General features: G+C 41.8%; 1 protein-coding gene across 1 annotated transcript in view; it reads left to right on the forward strand.

The window, feature by feature from the left end:
- The window catches only part of LOC121033695 (inhibitor of carbonic anhydrase-like), a 54011-nt gene extending 36832 nt beyond the window's left edge, over positions 1–17179 (forward strand). Inside the window, exons 10-17 of the mRNA XM_040480229.1 lie at positions 464–554; positions 1728–1769; positions 4862–5017; positions 7906–8047; positions 13610–13674; positions 14182–14366; positions 15702–15888; positions 16724–17179. Coding sequence (XP_040336163.1) covers positions 464–554; positions 1728–1769; positions 4862–5017; positions 7906–8047; positions 13610–13674; positions 14182–14366; positions 15702–15888; positions 16724–16758 — 903 coding nt within the window. The 3' untranslated portion in view covers positions 16759–17179. The remainder of the gene's footprint in view (positions 1–463; positions 555–1727; positions 1770–4861; positions 5018–7905; positions 8048–13609; positions 13675–14181; positions 14367–15701; positions 15889–16723) is intronic.
- The last annotated feature ends 8934 nt before the right edge of the window (positions 17180–26113 follow it).

The following is a 26113-nucleotide window of genomic DNA, read 5'->3' on the forward strand; positions in this document are numbered from 1 at the left end:
ATTTAAATAATAACCTATTAATGAATTATTTAACTGGAGAAATTAATTGTTAATCGAATGTCTCTGTTGTGTTAGTGCTCTGAGTTAGTGCTAATGGGATTATGGGAACAGAGTTGAACTCCACCATAGAGAAGAAAACATGTTTCATAGAAACATTAGTAAATACGGTCTCTGAATCTGGCCATGTAGATGGCTGAGTAGTAACAGTCACAAATAAAATGTGTTAAGGACATGTCCAGTACTCAACATGGGACTAATGAGAGGTCAGAGATGCCAGGGAGCATGATCTGGGTTGGGTGCTTGCTCCTGGGTCAACATGTCCAGCTTTCTAAACCCTGTGGTTATATGGCAGAAGTTTTGATTAATCAAAAGTACATGTGACATAAAGCTAATGAGACAGAAAACCTCGGGTCAGTGAGACAGGAAACAGCCTCACTTTTGTGCTACTGATTTATTTCTTCAGAAAGGAGAGGCTGATGTCATGAGCTTGGATGGAGGCTTCATCTACATAGCGGGCCAGTGTGGTCTAGTGCCTGTCCTGGCAGAGAACTACAGTAAGTGGAGGCGGTGCCTCTCGCTGTTTTATTTCCTCGAGGCCATTGACATGAAAGATGAAACGATTTAGTTCACTGTTGAGATAATAACTACTGTTGGAATGTAAGAGGCTAGCAGATAATATCCTCTTTCCCCAGAGCCAGAACCAGTGAAGATATGGATACAGGAATAAGGCAGAATGAGATCAAAGGAGATCTTTATTACTTAAAAGGTGATATTGGAGGGCATGGTACAGAGCTGGCTGCAGGGCTTGCCAAATTGCCCTTGAGTTAGAATTACCCACTAGTTCAGGAGAACGGGTCTGTTGGCTTACCCCATGGCTGAGGGCAGAGGAGAACACATATTGTCATAAATCTTCATTGAAAAGATCTAAACCAACCTCTCCCCACTCTTCTTCAATAAAGAAAGGAGGGGCTGAGCCACATGAACTTCAATACTTGTGCCAAATTTACTAGTCCAAAATCAACTCACCCCAGCTGCACTGGAAGATTGAGGGGTGATGCTACAGGGTCATGTTCTTTAGTGGGGATCCTTTCACATAAGAAAATAAAGCTGGGAAAAAGAGGATTTCACCAATATAATTTATGAAGTACCTCATCGGTTAGGTGGTGAGCAGGAAACCATACATTATTCTTCAATACAGAACAACTCTGCTAAGTAAATAATGGTAGCTCCATTTTGCTGATATAAAAACTAAGGCTTAGAGAAGTTAAATGATGTGTCCAAGGTAGAATGAAGACCGTATCTAGGGTTTTCTGACTCCATGGATTCGATTTTTCCCCTCCAACATAACGAGAATATGATGATTGCCCACCACAGTCCAGGGTTCTGCAGGGAAGAAGGATGTCAGGATGATTTCAATCACATAGCAAATGCAGAAAGATCTTTGTCGGGATCTTCAGTGGCCTCTGCCCCTCTTGAAAAGGCATCTCATATTCTTTCTCTGTATCCCCCTGAGTGTTGGGGAGATTCTGAGGTGGAACCTAATGTTCAAATAGCAAAGGTCAGGCAGAGAGGGGTAAAATAGGCCTACAGAAACTTGCTTGTTGATAACCAATGACACACTGCTTAATTTTATCCTTCACTCTTGAGATTGAGAAGCTCATGACTTTGGACTGAGTAATAGGAGAGTTTCATGCCATTATCCTGTTGTTGTTTTTTTTTCTTTTTAGTGCCTAAGGATGAGTCTAGGTGTGTGAATACACCCATGGGAGGTGAGTCAGAATCAGTAACACTGGGGTCAAAGATAAAGGCCATTGTTGGGGGAGAGGGTGGGGAAAGTCTTAAAAATAAACCAAAGTTATTAGAGTTGTAAGAAAATAAGAAGGATGATGAGGAGAAGCCGCCAGTACCACAGCTTATTGTTAAGGAGCAAATCCGTCACGAAGCTGTAGCAATAATTCCCGTTTGTAGGGTATGTTACAGTCAACAAAGGACTCCTGCCTGCACTACTCTCGTTTAGCCTTCTCAGCGGTCCTCTAGGATGTGGGCATCATTATCCCGTGTTGTGTAGATGGGGAAAGTGAGGCTCAGGGCTGCACAGCCAGGGAGTGCCTGCACCTGGGCTCGAGAAGAGGTAGTGTGACTGGAATCCCCTTGCCCTTCCCGACACACCACCCAGCTCCTTGTCACATGATGCCTGCCCATCTCTGCGCCAGGAGGCAGGAGCCTGTTCCAGGCACTTCCAGGCCAAATGGAGGCCTCACGAGAGGAGGAAAGTCATACCTGCTCTAATGAAGAGGAGGAGGAAGATGAGCTCAACCCTTTAGCTTTTGGCCCGCTGATTTTAATAGCAGAGGAGCTGACCTCATCTTAAAGCAGACCAGGTGACAAGTTCTCCCATCTGTGTCTCCACAAGGGCAGAGAGGGTCTGAATCTGTCCCTGAAGTACCTACTCTTGGAAAATGGAGCAGTGTTTCTTAATCTAGTGTAGCACCTGGAGCAGCTGCATCAGCATCACCTGAGAACTTATGAGGAATGCAAATTCTTGGGCTCCACCCCAAATCCACTGAGTCAAAAACTCCAAGGACGGGGCTACTGTTGTGTGTTTTAACAAGACCTCCAGCTGATTCTGATACACATTAGGTTTTGAAAACAACAGTGACAGAGGATCCTGAGGTGAAAACAGATGCTTGCCTGGGCTTGGAGCACCCCAGCACCAGCAACATCTCTGTTCCCTGCTAAGAATGGAGTCATAGAGGCCCCGCCGTGCCCACACTCCACCAAGCTGCCTGGGGTGCAAAGCAGCTCCCCTGCAGCAGCTCCCCTTCATGTGCAACAGAATCCAAGCCCTAGGGTATGCTGCCCCTCTCCCCCTCTGCTTTCATGGCTAACAGTCTTCAGTGAGTTGTGTCTTCACCCTCAACCCTAAGGGCTGGCATTTTTCTCAGCCATGCAGTCTATCGATTGGAGAATATGTGAAGTCAGAAGGAACTCTGCTTGAAGAATGGTTGACATTGCCAGGAACTTCAGTGATAGGCAAATGCAGGTGGACAAAGATGCTTAGAAGACAGTTCAGGGTGGCTGACTGGGATGGAGAAGGTTAGATGTGAGTAGAGATGGAGAGGTATCAACCCCAAAGCCATACACACACACACACACACACACACACACACACACACACACCAGATGACAGTAATTGATGCTATTTGTGCAGAAACAGCTACACCTCAGGAAAGGCACTGTAACAGTATTTGGCTGCTGGAATGGTGTAATAGAGCACATTCTGGTAAGCAAGGGTTTGCTGTGGCCTTGGGAGAATCTGTTGCAGTGAAAGAAGGGCTCTGGTACTGCTTGTGCCACAAGCAGCGTAGCTGGAAACCCAGCAGTGTAACTTCCCCGTCCTAGTCTAATGTACAATGTGCCCATATTAGCACATCTGATCCCCCTAAATCAGCCCCTGGGATGAGTATCATTGTCATCATTCTACTGAGGAGAAACTGGGGATCTAGATATGAAGTGACTTGTCTGAGGTCATTTAGGAAGTAACTGGCAAGGCAGATCTTTCACCTGCCATGTTGACTTCCAATTTTTCTAGGCTTGAATATTTAGAGACCTGAATCACAACAGCAAGAGAGGGAGTGTAGTGGGGAGAGGGGTTCGGAGTGGCAGTGGAGAACCATACCAGCTTCTAATTCTGAAGATTTATGATTCTAATCTTCTTATAAACTTAGGTTTGCTGTTTAGGCCTCACTCAATAAGCACGTTCAGTTACATAGTATTGGGATAGGAATATATGAAATATCAGTGGTGTTCCCATTATTTTCAGGAACAAGACAAGAAGGCCTACTCCCACCAAAGACACTGGGCATTACTTTGAAAGTGAATGCAGTATAATTAGGAATATATGTATATTCCTAATTATATATATATATATATATATTCCTAATTACATATATATACATATGTATATATACATATGTATATATATATAATTAGAAAAGAATTTTTAATATCTGGAAGAAGATTAAATTGTCACAATTAGAGAAAACGATATTGTCATATCTAGAAAATCAGAAACTTAACTTTATTTCTTTTTAAAGTTTATTTATTTTGAGAGAGAGAACACAAGCAGAGGAGGGGCAGAGAGAGATAGGGAGAGAGAGAATCCCAAGAAGGCTCTGCAGTGCAGAGCCTGATGCAGGGCTCAAACTCACAAACCATGAGATCATGGCCTGAACTGAAGTCAGCCACTTAATGGACTGAGCCACCCAGGAGCCCTGAGATTTAACTTTAAAAAAGAAGTCATTAAAGCTCTTTCTTTATGACTTAACGTTGAACAGAAATATTTCAACAGGTGCACACTTATATGTATAAAAATTTATGCAGATGATATGTAATCTGGCAAAGTGGGGCACAACATAAATGCCCACCAGTAGGAGGATTACAAAATATGGTATTTCCATATAGTGGAACATAACTTAGATTTAACCAATAAACAGAATGAGATAGTTGTATCTATTTCTGCTGAATCGAAAAGATGCCTACAATATATCATTGATGGAGGATAAAGCATCTTATAGTAAAGAATGTATAGCAGGATAAAACTGAAAGTATGAAATACATGTGTAAAAATTTCTGGATGCATGCATGTAGACATGTCTGGAGCGCAGTCGTCAAACTGTTTGGCCCCATACTTAATAATGATAGTTATTGGAAGGGTCTTCTGCTAAAGTAAGGTGAGGGGTTCAAGCTATTCCCCCTCCCCTGAGAGAGTGGCAGGAGGGGCTAACTGTAGCAGCTCTAGAATACATTTTCAGAGGGTCCTGGAGCTACTGAAATTGCATCTTGGTATCTGTGTTGCAAGGTTATTACGTCGTGGCAGTGGTTAAGAAACCAAGTGCCGACCTCACCTGGAACTCCCTGCAAGGCAGGAAGTCCTGTCACCCCGCAGTTGGTACTTCTGCAGGCTGGAACATTCCCATGGGTTTAATATACAACAAAACTGGGTCCTGTAAATTTGGTAAGTATGTTCTGGGAGGTGGTGTGGCAGCCTTCCTTGGGCCTGTGCCTGTGTAGGAGAGAAATTCAGTTCAATGGCAAGGAATGCCAAGGGATGATATAAATGGGTAGTGGGGTCAAGGGCTGGGCAGACATTACAGGTGAGCTTCACCTCTGCTTGAATGGGTGCTCCCCTTTCTCCTCACCTCCTCACTTCTGAGGGGAGAGGCTTGGCCCAAAGGGCAGATATCAGGGAAATACCCCTTTCTTTATGTATTACCACTAGCTCGGGGAACAAGCCTGGGGTTACAGAGCAAGAGTAGTATGTGTGTGTGTGTGTGTGTGTGTGTGTGTGTGTGTGTGTGTGTGTGTGTTGTATTGTTTTCCCATATAAACTAGATTGGCTGCTTTTTAAAAATTGAAAACCCTATACCAGTAAGTCCTTGGACACTTTATCTTTCACTTTCACCCTTATCTCCCTTAGATTCTCATATTCGTCATTTTAGCAACACTCTTGTCAATACCTAAAAGGCCCTTGGTCCCCTGCTTTCTCTCGCCATCTCACAAATCCCATTCCTATGCAAAGCCCATTCCCTGCTCTCTTCACCCTCTGCACCTTAGCAGCTAAACATGGCTGGAGAAGTCACAGGGCCCAGCAGTTCATTCCGCTGGAAATGCTCTAGCTGCTGGCCTCAGTGGGCCCCTGGCACTCATGAGCACCCCCACTGTGTCTCTACGCCAACCCCCCCCCCCCGCACACTTCCTAATAATTATCTTAATGTCCTCACTGTCCACACATTTCCATCCCACACCCATCTACCAAGTTTCTCAGCAGATGACTTATCTCAGCCGCAGAGACAATTGAAATGATCAGAAAAATTTCCCCTCACCATCCCACTGCCAAAGCTGTGGGCCTACTGATGGCTATATCTACTCAGCCTCCCTCCACCTGTGTTTTGCATGGGGGCCCCTCCCCCACACCCTTCCCTAGAGCCTCACTCTTTTGGTTACTACGTCTTCCTCTGGTATAGCCAACAATTTCTTTCAACATTGAACTCACCCAATGTTTTCCATTTTTAAAAGTCCAGCCTCTCTCAGCAGTCTCCTCCCACTTTTGACTTGTTTCTCCACCTCTTTACTGCCAGACTTCTTAACAGCAAGGTCTGAGCCAATCACCTCCCACTTACTCCTCTGCTCCCTGCCTTCTGGCTTCCCTGTGTCATTGCATAAGGAAGAACTCTGATCAAGGCTACCCATGACCTCCATGTTGCTCAGCTGAAAGGTCATGCTCCACTCCATTCCTCCATGACTTCCCTTTCTTCAAATCACCTTAAAACACTATCTCCGGACTTTTGTGAAAACACACTGGTTTGGTTTTTCTCCTACCCCTACAAAATGCACTTTCCCATTCTGGTTAATAAATGTTTCAGTTGCTTAAAAAAATTTTTTTCTCCTACGCTAAACTCAATCCTCAGGCACTCATATCCATACCTACAGCCTTGATTACTATCTAAACAAATAATACTATACATACAAAACTAGGCACATAACCAGTAGTAGATAAATGTTTGCTGCTATCACTATTATTAGTATTATGTCTATATGTTGATAACTATTACATTGTTATCCCTAGCACAGATCTCTCCTTGACCTCCAGAACTGCTTATTTGACATTATCTAATTGAATATCTCAAAAGCACATTAAGCTCAAAACAGAATGCATCATCTCTGCTGAGCCTGGTCCTGTTCCAAAGCTGCCTAGCTCGGTGGAGGACTCTATAGTCCATCCACTTGCGCCAGCTGGAAACCAAGCTGTCATCCTGCATGCACCCATCCATCACCAGTGATGTCAGTTCTCCGCGCCCCCCCCCCCACCTCACCACCATCTCCCTCACCTTAGTGCTACCCTAGTCCAAGCTGCCTTCATCTCTCCTGGGCTACAACAGTAACCTGCTGCCTGCACACCACATCTGGCCTGGATTCCATCCATCCTGTTGCCAAACCAATCTTTGCAAAGTGCAGACCTGCTATATCCTGCCCACTATACCTGGTCTACCATTGCTACAGCCCTTCAGAAGCTCCTCATTTCTCTAAGGATAAAAAACAAAATCTACACAAAGGTATAAAAGGGGATCTGGACCTTGCCTTCTCCCCACTGACTCTTGCAGTGGGTGGTCCAGCGCAACGACCTCTATTAACCTTTCTGTGTCATTTGCTCCCCATCCAACTCCTGCCCTAGGCCTTTGCAGATGCTTCCCTGTCTGGAAAACCTGTTCCTATTCATTCTTCATCTCTCTACTTAAGGCCTCTCCCTGACTCCCAGGTCTGCACTAGATTCCTTTATCTGCAGGTGTAGAACCATATTCTTCTTTCCCAGAGCAAGTGGGGGTTGGTGGGGGTGGGTGGATAAATTCACTGGTGTGGCTACTTGAATTATGACTGTTGCTCACAAGCTTGGGTTCCCGGAGCACAGGGCCTATGTGACGTCCTTACCACAGTGCCCTGGGGCCCAGCACAGTGCTTGGCAGCTGGATCTCTCAGGCCGCTTCCTGGATCTGGAGTCAAGATGGAATACCTTGTAAGGAAAGGCAAGGGAAGCAGAGGGCAGGAAAAATGGGGGACAATTTCAACCAGCTGGGACTTTTCAGTTTTGTTGTGTCTCTTAGGATTACAACTGTGTCTGTCCTTTCACACCTCTGCCCTGTGCCACTTCTATTCCACAGACCCTTGTCCCAACTTCAGCCAGTTCCCCTTTACTCTAGTTGCAACCTTTATTTTTTAGTTCCCTAAGGTTCCTATTTCTAATAATATGGTACCAAACACCTGAATGTGGCAATTCTAGGGATAAAATCTGGGGCTCTCTTTCTAACATAGGCAGGCAGAGCTGACCTCCTCTGTTTTCCTGCACAGATGAATTCTTCAGTCAAAGCTGTGCCCCTGGGTCTGATCCAGATTCCAGTCTCTGTGCTCTGTGCAGTGGTGGCAACGACCCAGCCCATACTTGTGCTCCCAACAACCATGAGGGATACTACGGCTCCAGTGGGGCATTCAGGTGAGTAGTGTCTGTGCACCTTTCTCTTTGGCACCAACCCAGTGAACTTCTTGTCCTTTCATCTTTTCTATCACCCCAGCATCTGGGCACTGCATTTAAGAGGAGCCAGAATTAGAAAACAAAACTGTAGATTCCCACCGGCCCCAAGGACTCAAGTCCAGCTCCTTTCTGGAACACTTTTCTGCAGACCCACCAGACTTAGGGCACCTGAGGAGAGGCAAGAATGAGGGGTACAGGGTCACAGCCATGCTTCTACTTTTGTTCTTTTCTTCTATGTGATTGTGGACAAGTCATGGAATCTTTCAGAGTCTCAGGTTAAAATCAGAGGAGGGGTACTGGGCGTGTGCTTCTTACATCTGGCTGATGAGTACATTTTAAAAATAGATATTCCTAGGCTCCCCATCCATTCAAGAAACAGTTATTGAGCACCTAGTATGTGGCAGGCACTGGTCTAGGTAGAGGGGTTATAGCAGCAACAAGACACATGTAGGTCCTGCTCCCTGTCTCCTTTCATGAGGAGAGTAGGACAATAAATATAAATGAAGGGCCAATCACTTCCTGACTGAGGTAGGAGCTACAAAGGAACAGAAGGGGGTAGTGTGGTAGTGACTTGGGTAGTGGACAGTTTTGATAACAGCAAGTGGAAGGGACTGTATGAATTGAGGATTAAATATTGACAGGGAGGGGCACCAGGGTGGCTCAGTGGGTTGGGCGTCCAACTTCAGCTCAAGTCATGATCTCATGGTACATGCGTTCGAGCCCCGCCTCAGGCTCTGTGCTGACAGCTCAAGGCCTGGAGCCTGTTTCAGATTCTGTCTCCCTCTCTCTCTGCCCCTCCCCTGCTCACATTCTCTCTCTTGCCTCAAAAATAAATAAACATTAAAAAAAGTTTTTAATATTGACAGGGAGTCAGACCTCAGAAAATCTGGAGGAAGAGAAGGAAGAAGGAACAGCAAGGATACAGGCATGGGGCAGGACAAATTGTGCCGTGTTTGAGGCCAGAAAAGGCCATGATGGGGAGGGGGGGGTGGCGCATGGGTGAGAGGGGATCAGGGGTGTGCAGAGCTGGAGCTGCGGCATTGGATATGTCTCTGTGCCCTATCAACCTGATCAGGGAGGTAGATTTAATTCTAAGTGTGCTGAGCAGCACGGGACACTTTGAGGCAGTAGGCATGTTGTATGAATCAGGGTTGTGTGGAGAATGTGTGAGCCTCTAGGAAAGGCCCCTTTATTTGTCACACTGCCAGATGACTTTGTCCTGCCATCTCCAAAATTTTCTCTTTCATAAGCCATACATAAATGACATTTTCACAGATCCACTACAACACTATATACTGAACATGAAACCTAGGCTAACGTAGTTTTTGTTTTTGTTTTTACATCAGAAAGTGCATTGGTATTAGGGTTGATGGTCTCCTTTGCACTAATATAATATTATAGAGGACTAGAATTGTCAGAGCTGTGTCTTGAAACACAACTTGTTCTCATCCCCAAATGAAGGACCAGTTTTCAGTCCTTCCATTGCTTCATCTACCAGACCAGTATCATTGGTACCACCCATCACTTCCTCCCAATGGATGCATTTTCCTCCTTGGCTCCAGGACACCACACTCTTTGGATTCCCTCCTCCCTCTCCTGCTATTGCACCTGTCTCTTTGTTGGTTCCGCCTCACTTCCCCACCCTCAACATGTTGGTGCACCCCAGGGCTCTGTCTTTGGACTTCTCTGTTCATACTCACACCCTTGGTGGTTTTATCTACTCTCGATCCATCTACATGCTGACAATTCCCAAACTTATGTTCCTGTTCTCTTCAGAACTCCAGATGAAACTCCAGACTGCCTAGTGGACATCTCCACTTGGATTTCTAATCACTGTCTCAAATTTAAATGTCCCAAACTGAGCTTCTAAAATTTCACATACTCCCACCCAAACCTGTACCTCCAGCAGTCTTACCCACATCAGTTATAGGCAACTCCATTTTTCCTTTTGGAAAAAAGTCAGAACCTTAGTGTCTGCTATCTATGTCTACTTTCTTTCTCCCAGACTCCATATCTGGTCCTTCATCAAATCATGTTGACTCTACCTGCAAAGGGTAACCAGAATTGACCTCATCACCCATCTCCACTGATATCACCTTGATCCAAACCATCATCATCTCTCTCCAGATTGTTATCATACATTCTTAAAGGGTTAGGAGGCATCTGCTCTATCCTCTTCTCCCTCCTACGTCCAGTCTATTCCCAACATATCAGCAAGAGTGATTCTGTTAGAATATAAATCGGAGTATCACACTTCTCTGCTTAAAACCCTCCAGTAATTTCCCATATCACTCAAAGTAAAATTTAGGGTCCTTCTTTGACCTATAAGGCCTCTTTATGACCTGGGAAGGCCCTTTGTGACCTCATCTCCTACATCTTTCCCCTTGCTGTATCTACTTCAGCCATCTTGGCATCCTAGCTATTCCCTGAAGACATCAGGCACACTCCTGCCTCAGTGTCTTTGTCCTTGCTCTTATTCCCACTTAGAGTATTCTTCCTCCTCATATCATAGCTAGTTGCCTCATTTTCTTTAGGATTTATCAGGGAGTCTTTCCTGGCCACTATAATTTCACATACACACACACATGCCCTTACCAATATTTCACATCCCCCTTTCTTGCTTTATGGTTTTTTTTAAAGCACTTTTCACTCTATATAATACTATATATTTTATCTACTTGTTTAATTTTTTTTCTTTAATGTAATGAATAAAGACTCCTTTGGTTGCAAGTGAAAAAACCCAAGGAGCTTCCACCTTGTAAGGACTAAGATTGGAGCCTCAGGAGACAGCCAAGATACTATAAGGCAAGAGTTGCCAGATAAAATTTAGGATGTCCAGCCAAATTAGAATTCTAGATAAACAGTGAATTAATTTTTAGCATAAGGGAACATACCCTGCTTCTCTCTCTCTCCCTCTCCCTTCCCCCCGTCCCCTCCACATCTGCCTCATTTTGTCTTTCCCTGCAGGATGGTTCTCTCTATTTTTCAGTCTACATGGAAGGAAATGTCTGTGATTAACATTATTACAGAAGCAGTAAAACACAGACTATAATATATTCTCCCAATTCTCAAGAAATGGGATTGTCAGCCCAGTTCCAGTGAAAGTTTGAGTTCACACAACTCATGCAGTGATGTTGCATTGTAAAGTTTTAGCTGCTTCCACCATGACCAGGTGGATTGGGGGAGATGGGGGAAGGAGTCAGTTCTCAAAATATTAAAGCTTGGTAGACAAATGAAAGTCAATTTTTAAATAAAATTATATAAAGGGAATTTTGTTTTCCTAGATATAAAAATTATGTTGTAATACTATATAATACTGCAATATTATGATCAGTACAGAGTTGTTTATGTGCAAGAATGACAAATCAGTGGTAGAGAATAGACTTCCAACACTTATACGTGGACACATTATATCTGGTCTATAACAGAGATAACATTTCAAACTGGGGAAAGGATGAACTTGAGAGACCAGATAAAATGAGTATAGTGAACTGGCCCCTGGATCTGGTGGGAGCAGATTCAATAGTGAGTCAATCCCATAAACTGACCAGCAGGGGTCAGTGAGGGTGGTGAGAAGGGATGCTGATTGTAAGTGCAATGATTACTTGTAGGTGTTTGGATGAGTCGGGGAGGGAGGCCCATTGCTGAGGGCAATGTGGGATCAAAACAGGGATTATTGTTTTTTAAAAAAGAAAAGTATAAATGCTGATAAAAAGAGCCCAGGGAACAGGGAAAGACTCCAATTGCATAAGAGAAAGAGGAAAACTATGAGAAAGTGCCTGAGAGTATGGGCAGGAATGGGATGCAAGGCACCTGGGGAGGACACCTGCTGGGAGGGAGACCTTTGTTTCTTCTCTGTGCCTGATGGGCAGGAGAAGAGCACTGGAGACTTGGACTGACAGATTTGTCTGGAAGAAAGCCCATGTGATGTTATCTGTGTTTTTTCTGGGAAGCAGGAGGACATGTCAGAGTGAGTATTGGGGAGAGGGAATGTGGAGAGATAGAAGTATGTGGAAATTTGGAAAACATTTTAGTCACTGCTCTATAGAATGGGGAGGTGGCTATCTGAAATAGTGGTTCTCACCACTACAGCACAGACTCTCCTGGGGAGATTGTTAAAACACAGATTGCTGGGCCCCACCCCCAGACGTTTCTAATCTAGTAGGTCTGGGGTGGGGCCCAAGAATTCGCATTTCTAAAAGGTTCACAGCTGGTACCTATACTGCTGATCCCAGCTCACACTTTGAGAATCACAGATCTAGAGTAGAGCAAGGAACATAGGAATGCCCCAGAGAAGTTAATGATCGGGAGGGTCTCTGGTCTGCCTCCCTGCTGAGGTACAGACACACCTGAGGCAGATGATCGTGCTTATCTTATCTATATGGAGAGTGGGTGGAGGAAAGAAATAGGGCAAGGCTTAGGAAAATTGAATGGGAGTAACTGATCCTAGCTAAGTATAGAGGGACCTGAAGTTAGAGAAAACTGGAGAGGTGCTCCTGATAATGAATCATTAGTATCAATTGCCAACTGACTGGATGTCATAGAACTGATTTTTAGTATGTTCAACATTTCTCATAAAAAATGGACCTTAAACACAGAGAAACATTTTTCAGGGGATTAATCATGAAAACATATCTAAGTGGTGCACATTAACTTTTATTAAAGCTGACTAGACATCTGAATGTGAAAAGACTCCTTCAAAATCATGTCTTCCATGCTGACTTTAATCTCTGATGTGAATTTTTAAAAATTTTTTTTAACATTTATTCATTTTTGAGAGACAGAGCATGAGTGGGGGAGGGGCAGAGAGCGAGGGGGAGACACAGAATCCAAAGCAGGCTCCAGGCTCTGAGCTGTCAGCACAGAACCCGACGCAGAGTTCAAACTCATGGACCGTGAGACCATGACCTGAGCTGAAGTCGGACGCTTAACCAACTGAGCCACCCAGGCGCCCCTCTGATGTGAGTTCTGATCCAACCAAAGAGCCGGTCTTGAATATCCCTGTTAATAGGAGAACACAAGCATCTTCTCTGGAGAAACCAATCAGTATTTCAAATAGGAACCAAACAAGGGTTATTATCTACAATAGAAACAAAATGAGCAGATTTCTTTTTCAATGTTTGTTTATTTTTGAGAGAGAGATGGAGACAGAGCATGAGCATGGGAGGGGCAGAGAGAGAGGGAGACAGAGAATTTGAAGCAGACTCCAGGCTCTGAGCTATCAGCACAGAGCCCAACGTGGGACTCGAACCCACGAACAATGAGATCATAACCTGAGCCAAAGTCGGATGCTTAACCAACTGAGCCACCCAGGCACCCCAGGCAGGTTTCTTTTTCTATTACATTTCCCCTCCAATTCCCAGGGACAGTTGGGTGTTACAGTTGTGTGTGTGGATGTGGTCAGTGTTAGGTGTGCCTGGTGGCTCTGGTGGAGGGGGTGTGAACCCCTAGGTGGTTCCCGCTGGGTGTCTCTCCCTCTCACTCCTATTGATCCTCCTCACTAACTGGACCCTTGCTGTGCAGGTGTCTGGTTGAGAAGGGAGACGTGGCCTTTGTGAAGGATCGCACGGTCTTTCAGAACACTGACGGTATGTGTCTGTGCTGTCCTTTCCTCCCTTGGAAAAAATCTGAGTCTCTTATGGGAAGTCACTCCCCAGTCAGGTAACCAGGAAAGTTTATTAAAGCGTGTCTAGCTCCCTTAATATATAGGCAATCCTTAAATATTCTGGATACAAGTTTTTATCAGCTATATGGATTGAAAATATCTTGTCCCTCTCTGAAAGACTTTTCACTTTCTTAATGATGTCTTTTGATTAACATTTACATTTTTAATATAGTTAAAATTTAATTTTTAATATAGTTCAACCAATCTTCTCCTTTTTGGCTAGTGCTTTTTTGGGGGATGTTTAAGAAATCTTTGCCTTTAACAGGACCAAAAATGAATTTTCTTTTCTGTTTTATTTTTAAAGCCTTATTATTTCATTCTTCCATGTCTCTATGATTCTCCCAGACATTGGTGGTTGGTCACATCCCCCCGGTGAGGCCACCTTGACCAAAGCTGTCTGCTGTGGCTGACCCACCTTCCTTCCCCCTAGGAAAGAACACTGAAGCATGGGCTAAGGATCTGAAGCATGAAGACTTTGAGCTGCTGTGCCTCGATGGTACCAGGAAACCTGTGACTGAAGCTCAGAACTGCCACCTGGCCAGAGTCCCAAATCATGCCGTGGTCTCAAGGAAAGATAAGGCAGATTTTGTTCGCAGAATTCTCTTCAACCAACAGGTATGGCCACACAGGAGGTCCTGGCCACACAGTCCTCCCAACTGAGTGCTCAGGTCAGTTGCAGAGCTGATAGGCACACCCAGCCCAGTTTCATACCCTTTCTCCCTGGGACTTTATCCCTGGGATGTGGAACTAGATTCTTGCAACCCTGCCTCTGATGAAAGCAGAAAGCTAGATGGTGGCCATGTTCACTTTGTGCTCTGGGGCTGTCTAAGGTATCAAAGTGGACTGAAAAAGCCTTGGACATGTGGATATCTGAAGTATCTCCCTGAGACTCACTTGCTTCTCTGAGCAGACTCCTGGTACCTCCTGGACTTGTTCAGTTCCTCCATGAGAGCTGTCTCTTTCTTCTTCTGTCACAGAAATAAGGGTGTTGGCTCAGAGCCCTTAACACAAGGGTGAGGTATTTGTGGGAAGAGCAGAATGGAGGCTGCTCTACCTGACCTAGGGTGGGTCCCAATACATTAATGAGCCTGGGCAGGCCAAGCACTGTTTCAGGCTTCATGAAAGTTCCAGAGCTAACATTCAAACAACTCATGACCTCTACAGGCAGCCAACAAGGGCTATGGAGTAGCAGGATGCCTAAATCAAATGATCTTAAGGAAAACCCAAAGCTTCATCTGCCTTTTGCACTCACACACCCCATTCCTGGAAGAGCCCCAGATGAACATTCCATGTCTTAGCATATGCTGCCCACACATCCCAGTTAAAGGATTATGACCCAGGGAGAACTGGCAAAACAAAAGGCTCTCGGTCATGGACTTTTGAAGGGGTGCATCTCCCAAAGGGCAAGCTGCTCCCATGGCTACAGGGGGGCTGAACGAAAGAAAGGAGAGGAGGGGCAGGAAGAGATGGAAATGGTCAGGTGCCTGGGGCAGATCTAGGGAATAGCAGAGGCAAGACAGCAAGGGCTTCGGGCAGCAGGAAGACAGGCAAGTGTGACCCAGGAAGTTGAAAATATCCAGCAGTGATTGGTGGAACTGTGATATAGTGGCCAACTTGAAGCTTTTCCTATTTAGCAGTTAATTTACATACATCATCTTACTATTTAGGGTTATTATCTTTGTTTATAAATGAGTAAACAAGGTTTACTGAGCTTAGTAAAGAATTTTCCTACAGTCACATGACAAACAAAAGCTAGGCCCTGGATCTGAACCCAGAGGCCATGCTCTTTGCCATTAATGGTGCCTCCTAAACTGTTGCTGTGCCCCAGGGTTCCAGGTGCTGGAGCTAAGCAGCCCAGCAGACTTAGATCTTCTGAGGCAGAATACACAACCTTGTGCTCCCTGGTGCTGCTGCTCACTCTCTGCCTGTCTGTCTGTCTGTCTGACTCAGGAGCTCTTTGGAAGAAATGGGTTTGAATACAGGATGTTCCAGATGTTTGAATCCTCAAACAAGGATCTGCTTTTCAGTGATGACACTGCATGTTTGGCTAACCTTCAGGATGAAACAACTTACAGAAAATACTTAGGACCAGAGTATCTTATGGCCATTGCTAACATGAAACCATGTTTACACTCTGGTGAGTAGAGTATTAAGGACCATCGTAAGCCAAGCCCTGGGCCTGTACTGATAGGAACATAAAGATGGAGAGGGCTTGCTCCTGGCCCTGCAGGAGGATTCAGACTTACCAGTGAAGCAACTCAATTAGACAACAGTATAAGACTACCTGAGAAAAGACCAAATCATTTGAAGGAGACAGAGAGTACAATAGAACTTGAGATCATTTGGAAATCGGACTTGTTTACTTGTGCATTTCCATTTTTTTTGCTAACAAAATGAAAAGGTACACATGTGTGAGCACTTCAGTGTAGGGAGAAGGTTGGGAGATGACCCACAGCATGACTCATAGAGGATCGATTTTCAAAGATTTTAAGTCAATGTATAAATAATATTAATAGAAACAAAATGAAGTTAGCACTATAATATGCCTTTTATATGTATATTTTATATATATGTATATTTATATTTAAATATATAAATAAATATATATTAAAATGGCATAGTTTATACATGCATATATATGTTTTTATATATGTGTATGTATTTTAGAATGGCATAGCTGCCTCAAAAAGGATTAAGTTGGAGAAATAAAATTAGAGCTGGGATAATCAAATTGCTGGGGGTGTGCCTGAATTTTTGTTGAATTATATTATGTGTTGGAGATGATGAGAGCAGGAAGAAAGGAAAATGTTGGTATTTAAGTATAGCACTGACATCAGGAGATAGATAGACAGATAGAGATTTTTAAAAAAATTGTTATTACCTAGCATTTACTTTTAGAAAAGAGGAACAGAATTGTGTTTAGCAAGCATAGGCAGTATCTGAAGTTCTTTCTCTTATGTTTTGCTTCACAGAACTTCTGGATGCCTGTACATTCCACGTACATTAAACACTGATCAAAGTGGACAACCATATGGGGATGCTCAGTGCCTGAGATATGGTGGGGCCACATTCTCACTTGTCTGCACCTTGGCCTGTGTTAACCTCAGTTAGTTTGTAATTATGTGCTGGAACTGATAAAAAAAATTAAAATGAATGAAAATTATTGTGTCTTCTCAGAAAACTTCATTAAATGTTCTCAGATTTCTTTTGAGGGGAGAAAACTATGTCTTTATACCAGAGTTATGCTTCTGAATCTAATATCTATTAAATTGTACCTTTGTAAAGAACTGTATAAGACTAGCTCATCTTCCCTCCCCATTCTTTATTTTACCCAAGAGTCAAGTCACTTAAATAGAATATAAGCAATAAATATGTCTGAAGGGAGTCTGAGTGGTGATTACAAGTGTGCCAAAAAAAAAAAAAAAAAAGCATCAGTGTGTGCTGTATCAAGGACTTACATAATAAAAACAAAGGCTAAGGAACGAGTTTGTGTATTTTAAAAACATATTTGAATATTATAGAAACATATTTGAACATATAAACATATAAAAACATATTTGAATTTAAAATTCACAATGTTAAATGGAATCAAAATCCTGACTCAGATTAATTGGAAAACATTAAAATTACTGCAAAAAAATCTAATCTTACTACCCTTTTATAGTCAACTTCCTTAAAGTGGGATTTATACTCATTTCTTTTAAGTTAGTTTCTTATCAGAGATTTTGTCATACCTAGTGTTACCATAATTGCAGCTTATGATAGTGCCTCAGTAAAAGTTGAATGGGAGCCTAAGTTATACATTGTTAAATGTTAGTTTTATGAGTGTGGACTTGTGCTTCTGCCTGTGAAAGAGTAACCAGTACAGGACTTGCCATCCTTCCATGTACACTTGAAAAAAATATGTATTCTGTATTTTGGGGTGTAATTCTATCGTGTGTAGATCTGTAATATATAGTGTAGTTCTATAAACAGCAATTAGGTTAGGTTGGTTAATGTTATTGTTCAAATCTTCTGTCTTAACTCATTTTCTATCTACTTTTTCATTAATCACCGAGAGAAGAGGATTGAAATCTCTAGCTGTAAGTATGGATCTGCTCATTTCTCTTTCCAGTTCAGTCAGATTTTGCTTTATATATTTTGTTCTGCTAGGTCATACACATTTAGGATGTTAGGCTTTCTTGATGAATTGGCTGCTTTATCATTATGAAATGTTCCTATGTCCCTGGTGATACTTCTTATCTTAAGTCTACTTTATTGGATATTAATATGCCCACTTCACCTTTCTTATGACTAGTGTGTGCTTGGTCATATTGTTTTCCATTCTTTTACCTTAATCCATCTGTTTATATTAAGGGGGGTTTCTTATAAAGAGCATAGGGTTGGGTCTTTCTTTTTTCATTCAGTGTGATAATCTTTATCCTTTTAAAGGATGTGTTTAGTTCATTTATATATAATGTAGTTATTAATATTTGTTTTCTATCTGTCTCATCTGTTCTTTGTTTCTTACTTCCTCTTTTCTGCCTTCTGTTGGATTGTTTTTTAGTATTCCATTTTATCTTCTCTACTGGCTTTTACCTAGTCTTTTATTTTTTAATGTCTTCTCCAAAGTTTGCAATACTTATCTTTGTTTTAATACTAGTGTCAGATAATGTTATACCAGGATACAAAATTAATATAGAGAAATCTGTTACATTTATATACAATAATAAAGTAGAAAGAGAAATTAAGAAAACAATTGTATTTATAATTGCGCCCAAAATAATAAAATACCTAGGAATAAATTTAACTAAGGAGGTAAAAGACAATACTCTGAAAACTAAACATTGTTGAAAGAACTTGAAGATGACACAAATGGAAAGATATTCTATGCTCCTGGATTGGAAGAACAAATATTGTTAAAATGTCCATACTACCCAAAGCAATCTATAGATTAATGAAATCGCTATCAAAATACCAACAATATTTCTCACAGAACTAGAACATATAATACTAAAATTTGTCTGGAACCACAAAAGGCCCCAAATAGCCAAAACAATCTTGAGAAAGAAGAATAAAGCTGGAGGTATCACAATCCCAGATTTCAAGATACACCACAAAGCTGTAATAATCAAAACAGTATGGTACTGGCACAAAAACAGACACAGATCAATAGAACATAATAAAGAGCTGAGAACTAAACCCATGATTACATGGTCAATTAATCTACAATGAAAGAGGCAAGAACATATAATGTGGAAAAGACAGCCTCTTTAACAAATGGTGCAGGGAAAACTAGACAACTACATGCAAAACAATAAAACCGGACCACTTTCTTACACCATACATAACGATAAATTCAAAATAGATTAAGTACTTAAATGTGAGACCTGAAATCAAAAAACTCCTGTAAGAAAACATAGGCAGTAATTTCTTTGACATTGGCTGTAGAAACATTTTTCTAGATATGTCCCCTCAGGCAAGGGAAACAAAAGAAAAATTAAACTATTGAGAATATACCAAAATAAAAAGACTTTTGCACAGCGAAGGAAACCATCAATAAAACAAAATAATCCAACACCAAAAAGACATAATCCAATTAAAAATGGGCAGAAGACATCTTTCAAAAGAACATACAGATGGCCAACAGACACATGAAAAGATGCTCAGCATCACTAATCATCAAGGAAATTCAAATCAAAATCACAGTGATCACAGTGAGATATCACGTTACACCTGTCAGAACGGCTAAATTAAAAAGACAAGAAATAAGAAGTGTTAGCAAGGATGTGGAGAAAAGGGAACACTCATGCACTGTTGGTGGGAATGCAAATTGTTGCAGTCACTGTGGAAAAGAGTATGGAGGTTCCTCAAAAAATTAAAAATAGAATTACCATATGATCTAGTAATTCTTCTACCAGGTATTTACCCAAAGAAAATGAAAACACTAATTTGAAAAGATACTTGCACCCCTATGTTTAATAAAGCATTATTTGCAATAGTCAAAGTATGGAAGCAACTCAAGTGTTAATAGATGAATGGATAAAGAAAGTGTGGTGTGTGTATGTGTATATTGAATATTACTCACCCATAAAAAAGAATGAGATTTTGCCATTTGCAACAACATTGATGGACCTAGAGGTACAAGTGAAATAAATCAGAGTAAGACAAACACCGTATGATTTAACTCATATGTAGAATTTAAGAAACAAAACAAATAAACAAACAAAAAGAGACAAACAAAAAACCAGACTCTTAAATACAGGAAACAAACTGATGGTTGCCAGAGGGGAGGTTGGTGGGGGAAGGGGTGAAATAGATAAAGGGGATTAAGAATACACTTATCCTGATGAGCACTCTATAATGATATATAGAATTGTTGAATCATTATATTGTACACCTGAAACTAATATAACACTGTATGTTAGTTATACTTCAATAAAAAATAGAAGTAATGTTATATGACTTTGTGTATAAGATCCTGTAATATTACAGTTCCACTTTCCCCAGTGATATGTGGATAAACTTTTAATAACCAGATCTTAAAGGTAAAAAAAGGGCCCTGATCTGCATCTTTTGCCAATTCCATGGAGCAAATACTTTTGCTGCAGATGATTTCAAGCTACCAAAGTGATATCAATGAATTCAGAGTTTAGAAGAGATATACACAATCAGTTTTTGTGAGCCAGCGTAAGCTTACTGCACTAATCCACTGATTTCCCTCTTTTATCTGTGTGCTCTTATTATCATGTTTTACTTCTACATACATTAGGAACTTGAGGGGCGCCTGGGTGTTGCAGTTGGTTAAGCGTCCAACGTCAGCCAGGTCACGATCTCGTGGTCCGTGAGTTCGAGCCCCGCGTCGGGCTCTGGGCTGATGGCTCAGAGCCTGGAAAAAAAAAAAAAGAAACTTGACAATAATTTTTATCATATCAAGCAACAATTATCTTTTAATGAAAATTTTAAATGACAAAATATTTAATATTTACCCATATCTTTATTGTTTCTGGCTCTCTTCATACTTTTGTGTAGATTACAGACTCTAGGTGTTTTGTGGGCACATCTTTCTGGTATGCTTTCATTGTCCGTGGACATACAATTTTTTCTTATAATAACTTTATATGATATTTTACCATGGTATTTTCTGTTGTTCAATTTTAGGTGAGATTTGCTTCCCTGAACTTTTAAAATAAGACTATTTTTGGCAAAGCATTTCTTACTTCACAGAGCTCCCTCTTCTGTCATTTTGTGCATTATTTGAAAACATAGTAGCTTGCTTTCTAGGGGATTTTCGGTTTTATTCTTGTCTACTTTGATCTACATTTTCTTGTTCCTTCATCCCTTTTGTCCCTTTTCTGTACAATTTTGATTCTACTTCTAGTTCCAGATTGCTCCGGATCTTTTGGGTCCTTCTTGGTAAAGGTATTTTCACATCTAGTCCTAGGTCATCTCCCTGCAGACTGTCCCCAGGAAGCCACCTGCATGTTCATCCTTTATGTTGGGCTTCCAGGAAGATTCCTAGAGTTTTACCTGCTACAAAGTCCTCAGGTTTTCTTGCCCAAAGCCTCAGGGACTATTGGCTCTGAGAGGCTTGAATTTCTACCGCCACTTTTCCCTACTGGAGAGCCAACCTTGCAGTCTTCAATGGCACAACCTTGAGGCAAGAGCCCAAAGACCATGGTCCAACAGAGACCTTTCGCTGGCACTGGGGAAGAGCTGTCAAGTATCCTGCCCCTATTTTTTTCAAATTTTAAGAACTTGAAACGAAGACAGATAATTAATGTTTTACATTTCAACATATTTGGGCTACCAGTGGACCACTTTCAGATTTAAAAAAACTTTTTTTTTATTCTTTATTTATTTTTGACACAGAGAGACAGTGAGATGGAGTGCAAGTGGAGGAGGAACAGACAGAGAGGGAGATACAGAATCCAAAGCGGGATCCAGGCTCTAAGCTCTCAGTACAGAGCCAGATGCGGGGCTTAAATTTATGAATCGTGAGATTATGACCTGAGCCAAAGTCAGACGTTTAACCGACTGAGCCACCCAGGTGCCCCGGGCCTCTTTCAGATTTAATAAAGTCCTGGTACTTTCACCCCAGTAACACACACACACACACACACACACACACACACACACACACACGACACACACACTACTTGGTGTACAATTTTTGTGTATTCCATAGGTCCAGTCCAGTGATTTTTCTGTGACCTCATGCCACTTTCCTCTGGGGGTGAAAATAGAGGCTAGTTAACCTGTTTTCAGGCAGATGCTACCCCGTGGGGCTAATAAGTCTTACTAAATTGCACATATTGGCAAGTTGTACATATTTATGTAAAAGGCCTATCTGTGAGAACATTTAGAACTAAAAGGGAAAAACATTCAATTGTAGAAACCAACAGGTGACACCAATTGTCTATAGACTTGTATGGGCCAGAGGTTTATTTTGGAACAGCTGAGAAACCAGGTGGACTTTACTCTTCTTTTTCTATGGAGAGCAGGGACATCAAACAGTGGCATTCGCTGTGGAATAGTAGAGGGATCAGTGATCTGTTTGTTTTGCCCCAGGAGTACTAGACTATGCTCAGCTTTAACAGCCACTTTTCATGGGCCCACCTGAAGATCTCAGGACTTGGCTTCTCTTGGTGAAAGAGCAATGGGAAATGAAATCTCTAAATAACCTTGTTAGAAAATATGAGGGACACTCCAGAACAGTGAGTTACAGGATGATGAGGATAGCTCAGGATGTTGAGTCCAAAGTAGGTTCTAGCTTTGCCTGCCCTGCTGGGCATTCTACCAAGTTATGTCCTCTGGCTGGGCCTCAGTTTTTCTCTCTGTAAAATGAGGTCATTGTACTAAATGGTCTCACAGGGTATGTTCTGCTGAAGGGCCCATCAGCAATAGACAAAGCTCTTGAGAAATTATGTAGGGTCACTTCACTGAGTCACTGAACATGCTGTTAGCACTTCGTCCATACTAGGTGTTTTGTAAAAATGATAGTCATTGCCATGTACTGGCAGGGCCAACACTTTAATAGCACTCTGAGCAACATTCAAAATGAGCCTAGAAGATAGGTATTCATATTCTTATTACTAATGAGAAAACAGAGTATAGGAATAGACAAGTAACTTGTCTAACATCATGTAGCTTTGTCTAACATCATGTAGCTTCTCTAAGTGGCCTATGATTTAAACCCAGGAATCTCTGACTCCAGTTTCATACTCATTTTATTCCACAGACTGCACATGATAATACTCAGTACCTGCCCTCAAGAATGGACAGGTAAATAAAAGGAGTGCACAGATAACTGATATACAGACAAAATAATGCTGCCAGGCTCTGTGTGGTGTATTGTCTAGCACCTAGTGGTCAGCACACTTGTAGGATTCCCTGATGCAATGTGACCTGAGGGGCTGGGCTCACAGTGCTGCATACACAGAACTTAAAGGGGAAAGACACTGGTCATGACACAAATAAAAATAAGAAGGAGAATAATGGGCTGGCTATTGTTCTAGGTGATTTACTTTAATTGTTAATTTAGTTCTCATAACAAGCCCAGGAAGTAGGCATTATTATTCCCATTTTCTAGATGGGAAACTGAGGTACCGAGAGTTAAGTAACTTGACTAATTCACTGAATAACTGAAAGTCTTACTCTATAGAAGTGAATGTAAAGAAGTAAATGACAAAACCACACTAGCTTTAGTGGTGCTGTCCATCAGGAAGAACCAGGGCCATGTCCTTCTCTTGTCCTAATATTTGCATTTGTGAACATTTCTCATGTTTATTTCTATCATGATCTAATGCTACTTTTATTAACACTACATTCCTGCTTTGCACTGGGCAGATGATTTCCAAATACAAATCTGGGAATAAACTCTACTTCTGGGAACAAATTCCTATACCTAGGATCCTTCCCTTATTTTAAAATCCAGATTTCTTGACATTCTGGTGTCCTGGCCCACTTTATACCATGCTCTCTGAATTCCACAACCTTTCTTTCCCCTCTCTATAATCCCAGTTTGTGGTCAGGGAGAAGTCAATTGTCAGAAGGGACTCTGGAGTAGGGACTGAAGCAGCTTCCGTAACGTGTTGCCTGTTTCACAATTTTGCCTGAAAGCAGTTCTGCCATGGAGCTCTAAACTATGCCCTGGCCCTGACCTCTAACCTTGTTCCCATCTTTTCCAAGCCTGTCCAGGTGTTCTGCAAATGGCATGCCAGAGAAGACCAGCTTCTACTGCATGACTACCTTTGATCAGTGACTTTTGTTCCTTTACACATAGCAGTTTCCAGAGTCTACTCAGCTCCAGGGTCAGTGGCCTCTGCACCTGTTGGCCTAGAGGTCGGGTACAGCTGGGTTAGGTTGAACATTATACTGACAAGGAAAGGGTTTTCTTAGGAGGTTCTTTTGCTTGCAGAATGGATATCTCTAGATTTTGAAATGAGGACAAACAGGCTGTTGTCTTTCCCAGTATATTGTAGAAGAATGACTGAGTTGAGAAAATAAGACCAGAGCTTTGTAACATTGAATGATGCTGACCATCTCTCCTCAGTTATTCCTCATTCTGTACATCATCCTTCTCTCTGTTCTTCACAGCATACCAGGTGACTGTGGAGACAGATAAAAAGGTTTCCCTTTTACTCTTACTTTTTCCTACCTTTCTCTCTTCCCTTCCCTTCCTCCCCCCCCTCTTTTATTCAGTTAAAAAACATGTATTTGCTCTCTACCTTTCTTGTTCTTGAGGTGGCTAGGGGCAGTGGAGCCTGAGAGACTTGGGCAAAGAGGCAGCTGGAGGTCAGGAGATTGATTATGTACAGAGGAAGTGAGCAAAGACCTAAAAATATTGAGAATATGGGGATTCAGGTTTCTCACTGTCAGAGAACGAAGCTGCACATATGGGGAGAAAGAAAACTAGGAGATTTGCTGTGATGTTCAACTGGAATTTGAAGAATTAGTATGAACTAATGTAGATGTATGTTATGAATGTGTGTGTCTATGTGTATGTGTGTATATTCTAGCTCTGTTGAAATATTCTAGTATCAATTTCTTTCCAAAGCAGTTATCACACCTAGCATCCAGATTTTGGTTCCTAAATACCATATTCTACTAAAGGATAAAGTTTCTTAGAGAAATTAAATTCCAGAAACAGAGATTCCAGAGGTGATGAAGGGAAAGTACAAAATAGGCCTGAACATCTCATTCTGCCAGAAAGTGAAATGCTTAAAAAATAATTGGGCTTAAAGCAGTGCTATCAACAATAGCCAAATTATGTAAAGAGCCCAAATGTCCATCAACTGATGAAAAAATAAAGATGTAGTGCGCACACACACACACACACACACACACACACACACACACACACACACAATGGAATATCACTCAGCAATCAAAAAGAATGAAATCTTGTCATTTGCAACAACGTGGATGGAACTAGAGTGTATTATGTTAAGTGAAATAAGTCAGTCAAAGAAAGAAAAATATCATATGATTTCACTCATATGTGGAATTTAAGAAACAAAACAGATGAACATAGGGGACGGGAAGGAAAAATAAGATAAAAACAGAGAGGGAGGCAAACCATAAGAAACTTAAATACAGAGAACAAACTGTGGGTTGCTAGTGAGTAGGGAGATGGGCTAAAAGGGTGATGGGCATTAGGGAGGGCACTTGTTGGGATGAGCACTGGGTGTAATATGCAACTGATGAATCACTGGGTTCTACTCCTGAAACCAATACCAATGTGTATGTTAACTAACTTGAAGTTAAATTAATTAATTAATTAATTAATGAAGCCTGTGAAATATACATAGGAGCAAACTTGAAGGGCCACCCAGTGGCCAAATTTACAATAATCTGAACACCAGAATAAGTAAGGAGGATGATTTTGGGAAGATGGCAGAGTAGGAAGCACCAGGAATTTGTCTCCCCACCCAGATAACTATTGTACTGGTAATATGTATTTGATGCAGTTACTTTGGAATTATGGAGGATACTGAAGGCTTCCAACATCTAAGAGAATTCTTGGAAGGAAGGTAAATTGCCATTAATTTCAGTTTTTAGCTTGGCAGTGACTACTCATTCCCCTCTTCCCACCCTACATCAGGCAGCATTGCACATATTTCAGGAGCACATATTTCAGCACACAGCTGTGGGATCCAGGGTTGGCAATAAGGATTCTGTCATGCAAATATTAGGTATCTGTGTTACGATCACTGATTGCTGCTTCTAAACATGAAGGTGCAGACACAAAGGAGGGAGGCCTTCATTATTGCACCTCCCCTCATTATTGCAAGACTTCCCTCCTCAAGTTAACTTCCAAAGAATTTAATGAGCTAACACCTTTTTCCCCTTTCATATTTCTCTTTTTCTCCATTTTCAGA

This window comes from Herpailurus yagouaroundi, unplaced genomic scaffold (genome assembly GCF_014898765.1).
Source record: "Herpailurus yagouaroundi ecotype Mexico unplaced genomic scaffold, PumYag 159, whole genome shotgun sequence".
Taxonomy (NCBI): domain Eukaryota; kingdom Metazoa; phylum Chordata; class Mammalia; order Carnivora; family Felidae; genus Herpailurus; species Herpailurus yagouaroundi.